This window comes from Pinus tabuliformis, chromosome 2_2, assembly GCF_031772625.1.
Source record: "Pinus tabuliformis cultivar Carrire ecotype Pingquan chromosome 2_2, CPIR1, whole genome shotgun sequence".
In the NCBI taxonomy this organism is placed as follows: Eukaryota; Viridiplantae; Streptophyta; class Pinopsida; order Pinales; family Pinaceae; genus Pinus; species Pinus tabuliformis.
In genome coordinates, this window is record NC_142300.1 from 1,281,420,391 (window position 1) to 1,281,425,620 (window position 5,230).

At 39.7% G+C, this 5,230-nt stretch overlaps 1 protein-coding gene across 1 annotated transcript; it reads right to left on the bottom strand.

Annotated features, from left to right (window-relative positions):
- Window positions 1-410: 410 nt before the first annotated feature.
- LOC149198154 (LIM domain protein) lies at window positions 411-4,621 on the bottom strand. Its single transcript, XM_089406128.1, has 3 exons — window positions 1,841-4,621; window positions 1,531-1,722; window positions 411-1,428 (listed from the first exon to the last, which is right to left on the bottom strand). Exons 1-3 carry the CDS (start codon window positions 4,477-4,479, stop codon window positions 537-539), a joined length of 3,723 nt encoding a protein of 1,240 aa, XP_089262254.1. The 5' UTR covers window positions 4,480-4,621; the 3' UTR covers window positions 411-536.
- Between the last annotated feature and the right edge of the window lie 609 nt (window positions 4,622-5,230).

Sequence of the window (5,230 nt, forward strand, 5' to 3'; positions counted from 1 at the left end):
TATCACTAGCATCCATATTCTACTTTGCAGAAACCTAGGTTCTAAAATCCCAAACAAAATTTGCTCCATAAGAATTTCAATGCCCAACACACACTTCTTATAGCAGCAAGTAGAGAAATAGATATCATAGTCTACCCATTTTAAAATAGTGATGCAAGAAACATCAAGCACCATTGTATAGACATACACAATGTCACTGTGTGAAAGGAAGGTATAGGCATTCCTGCATGAACAAAGTTTGCCAGTGTTCAACCATGCAGGTAACAAACCTAAGACTCAGGTCTGCCATGTCCAAGATTTGATCTTGTCAGTTCACGGGTGGGTTAAACTCTACACGCAAATTTGAAATTTTTGACGACATGAAATGCTAACTAAAAGCTTGATTGTAAGATATGTTTGACAGCATTAAGATCGATATAACACTAGATAGCAGATGTGAAATTTGATTAATTTCTTCATATTTAATTTCCAAGTTGAAAAAAATGTTCTGCCTCCATATACAACCAAATTTTATCAACAGAATTTAGAGAATATGCTTAAGATTGAGAGCTAAATGTTTCCATAAGCCCCTCATCATACATATCACAGCTAGTCAAATCATAACTTTGCAAAGCTTCACTTTTTTCAAATAATGCCCTTGAAATGGATCCTGGCTTCATTTCTACACCAGGCATAGCGTGTTTTGAAGTTGTCCTTAAACTAGGACAACCAACTGTCATCGCCCTGAGTCCTGAGGATTGATTCTGTACTTTGGAGATTGGGTATGGAGTCTCATTGACAATATCACGAATACCCTCTGCGACATAATCTCTTACTTTAGACAATGGATATGGAGTCTCATGGACAACATCAACGGCACTTTGTGTCTTCTTCTTTGCAGCCACCACTGTATTTCCATCACCATATTTTCTCAATTTTGAAGGGTTTAATGGGGTTTCATACACTACATTACCTTCCCCAACTTTATTGCGCTTTTTCAATAAATTTACATGCGTTTTAGACTGCTTCCTAGTAATGTGGCTAGGTTGTTTTGGTGCCCATACTCGTTGCAGATCTCGAGCTTTACTTGTAAAATGTGCAAATCTCCACGCACGCTCCCTTTTTGCTTGGGCTTTCTTTAGTTTATTTTGGTAATCGTCATGTATTCTTGACACTTTGTGATCCCCAGGCAATTTCTTAGGATGCCGCACATCCCTTGTTAGAGATATCTGAATGGGTGACTCTTTTATCTGCCCTGCACTGCACCCTTCCTCACTGTTAGTGACCATTAATTCATTCTGAGAAGAAGACTCGTCTTCTTTTGTGTGCATTTCATATTCTTTATCCTGGTTGGACATAGAACTCAATTTATCCACTGATTCATCATGTGAACAAAACTCCATACACTCATATACTTTATGAATCACCTCTTCTAGGCAGCCACGATACCTGCAACAGAAGATACGGGTGAATTAAGCAAGACAATGGTTCCAGGATTGCCAAATATTCATCTTTATGAAAATACAGTCTATAAGCAAGTTCAACAGTTACCTGGATTTGATTACTCTTTCTGCAAACTCAATAAGACTTTCCCCATCAAATATTCCTCCTGGCAGATTGAATTGGATGTTTTCCAAAAGTTTGCATATTTCTTTTATTATTTTGTCCTTCACATGCTCTTCAATGCTTCCAGAGACCTTTGATGCAAGGATTTCCATGCGAAACAACACTTGCAGTTCATGTCTACCATCAAGTCAAAGATTTATAGCCATGAATAATAAGCTTTCAAAGAAATGTTAGAACATAACTTCAACACAAACGACAGGAAATTAAAATAATAAAAACAACACACAAAGGATACTCTCTAACTTTTTCTTCAGAGGTGTAGACAGAAGAATTAATAGAGTCATCAACTTGTTGGCTGGACAATGGAAGCAAACAATCCTTGTACTTGGTTGCCAACTCCCTGGGTTTTTTCAAAATCAATTTCATTACTTTGTTATAAACAGATGAGTCAATTGAGTTCTCTGCTTTTGCATCTTCATCAGCAGACAATGAATGCCCACCTTCCAGCTGTGCCTCTGCGTTCTGGATCAACATATCTGTGAGTCTTTTCGCTAAGGCTTTTAAATCAACCTCTTTGCTACAGAGCCCATGCTGAATTTTATCATCCAATGATTCAATGAATGTTTTTCCAGGATGTGAGTCAACAAAAGTGGGATCACACTCTCCAGCATCAGTGGACAAAGAAGCCGTTGGAAGAAAAGGATAAGTGTCAGAGATATAGGAATATTGCTCACATTCCAATGCAAGCTGTGGTGTTTTTTCCAAAACCAGACCTGAAGTTGTTTTATTGTCATCAACTAGTTGCCCTTTCAGTTGTGACAGATTTAATTCAAGCTTGAAATCCTGGGATGCATCCAACTTTTTTGACATTTTTTTCATCCAGCGATTCAGGAACCTTAAAACCTTTGACTGGCTGCAGCTGGCTTTGAAATATCGAGACTCCAATCTCATGATCGAATCCGTATTGGATTCTTTTTTGCATAAATCTTTGACAATAGCCAAATAAAAGGCGTCCCAAGTATTGCAGTGAAGATAACGATCCCCTTTTGAAGACAGGTTCCCTCTGTTTTTTCTGTTTGCAAATGAATCACAGGACCTAGACTGCTTGGGACAACTACAATCCAAAGTAGAAGATGCCCCCTCCTGCTTATCCGACGTCAATTGACCATAAGGTAAATCAACTTTCATTTCACTACTCCCTTGTGTTTCATGGCCTTTAGCGACAGATTGCCTTTCAAGATCGAGATTTTTTTGTGCTTCAGTTTCACAGGTTTTGGTACAGTATTGCACAGAATGGTCCCCTTCAAGATCGCTGTCTCTAGCATGAATGCGTGGTGTAATTAAAACATTAGTGTCTAAAACATGAAGAATGGCTGTATGCACAGTGAAGGGCTGAAGAATAGCAGCAAAAGAATGGTTTTCTCGATCGGAAAAGCTTACCAAAGCTAGGCTATTCCCACGGGACAGAAACACCAAAAGCAGCTGCCAAGCAGGCTTCCCACACTTGAATTCCGCCTCTTGCTGTTGAAGTCTCCTAAGAAGTTCGTCACCAATGGAATCTCTATCCATTTCTTCCTTGGAAGCCTTTCTCAGCATTTCATCCCCGATTATATCCCTGTTCATTTCTTCCTTAGAGGCCTTCCTTGGCACTTCGTTGCCAATTAAATTCCTAAGAATTTCTTCCTTGGAAGTCCTTCTTTCAACCCGATTTTGTTTATTGTTGTTCTCTGTTTTATCCCTTTTCTTCTTACCTGAAAACCCAGAAAGCAAAACACGACTAGAAACAAAACTTTTCAAGTCCGGGCACTTGTCCTTGTGAAAAACCTCAGTTACATGAATCCTCTTATAACCAGAGCCCAATTTTTTCCCAGGATGCTCGATAGTAGGGTAATCCAGTGTTGGAAAATCCAGATTTTTGTGTGATTGATCCAGATCAGTCCACTGCACGTCGCAAGCTTTACAAAACAGAGCATTCCCATCAATGTCCTCCAGCTCCAGAACCACTTCTGCACAACTACTGCATTGAGTTGGATTAATATGGGGATAAGCAATAGTTGGCCAAATTAGAGAAAAGGGCACGAGTCTTGACCCCAGAATAACAGTATCAACAGAGGTGAAACCCCACTGCATTTTTCTAAAGGCATCAGGAAATGTTTGCTCACTTATTTCATGATCACGTCTGCAACCCGGTGAAGAAACTGAAACCGAAACTATGGGGGCAACGTCAACCCAGCAAAAACGAATATCTCTGGATCCAAATGATTCATTTACAGACTTAAATTTCCCAGTAAAAGTTTTCAAGAAACCTTCGCCTGATATTGAAGAACATTCATCCTTAATAAACTCTATAAAATCAGCCCGTGTCCAAGGCAATGCAGAGAACAAAACTACCAAATTCGACTTATTCTTGAAAAAAATATTATTTGTATCCTTACTCGTAGGATTCGGGGTATTGTCGAAGATGAGGGGCTCCCACACATAGTCAAAAATGAGTTCCTGCATTGATCTTGAGATGGATTCTATGCGGCCATGACTGGAACCTTGTGGACAGTCTGCTTGCTTTGTATTGGCGAGACATTTGAGAGCAGAGATGAATGATTTTTGCGTTTCATTGATAGAGTCGAATCGGACATGTGCAGCCCATTTCCCCACACTCTGTTCGATCATCGATCTGGAACGATACGATGAAACCGAAGAATCAAAGAGCTTGTATGCCCATAAAGTGTTTTGATTGCAGGAATTGAGTAGCTTGCTGACACAGTGCCGAATGGCAGAAATATAGGGCTTGGGACTGCGAGTGGACTGCTTGAGGTCGCGTATGTCCACCATTACTATCATCCTCTCCACCCGTTTGCTTTCCTCCTCTTGCACTGCCATAATGTGAGACTCGGTGTCTAAAACAGATGTTGTTTTGTTTTGAGCCCATATTAGCATAGCACAGGGGCTGTTATGAAAATGGAGGGAAAATTGACTGGCTGATATATTTGAAATCGAAATTGGTCATTTGTGGCAGGAATGTCAGGGTTTTGGTGGAGTAAATATGTTCAGTCAACACGCTATAATGAGAATGGTTGGAGATATTCTGCTTGGAATTTGGTGCATTTTAATCATTTAGTGAATGGCTCGCATTCTTATGTAAGTAGTTTGGGTGACTAATTGATATTAATTTTATAGAGGGTTATTGAAGTGACTATTAGAGTTCGGTACTTAATTTCAATGCTCAAGTTAGTAGTGAGGATAATTATTTTTCATGCATGTTAACTAGCCACCTCATGCATGTTAACTCATCACCTTTAATCAAGGAAAATTACACCACCTGGAATAATTAACTGGTAGTTCGTAGGGGGTACGTTTTCACTAACTCATCACCATCACCCTTAATCAAGGAAAACCACACCACCTAGAATAATTAATTGGTAGTCCATAAGGGGCACGCTTTCACTAACTCATCACCATCACCCTTAATCAAGGAAAACCACGCCACCTCAAATAATTGTACGTTTTCACTAACTCGTCACCATCACCCTTAATCAAGGAAAACCACACCACCTGGAATAATTAATTGGTAGTCCATAAGGGGCACGCTTTCACTAACTCATCACCATCACCCTTAATCAAGGAAAACCACGCCACCTCGAATAATTAACTTGTGATCCGTAAGGGGGTACGTTTTTAGTAACTCATC

Excerpts from the sequence above, each read along its gene's own strand:
- LOC149198154 (XM_089406128.1), bottom strand. The coding sequence starts at position 4,479 with ATGCTAATATGGGCTCAAAACAAAACAACATCTGTTTTAGACACCGAG. Across the intron at positions 1,723-1,840 it reads TCTGAAGAAAAAGTTAGAGA|ACATGAACTGCAAGTGTTGT; the intron begins GTATCCTTTGTG and ends ACTTGATGGTAG. Across the intron at positions 1,429-1,530 it reads GAAAGAGTAATCAAATCCAG|GTATCGTGGCTGCCTAGAAG; the intron begins GTAACTGTTGAA and ends CTTCTGTTGCAG.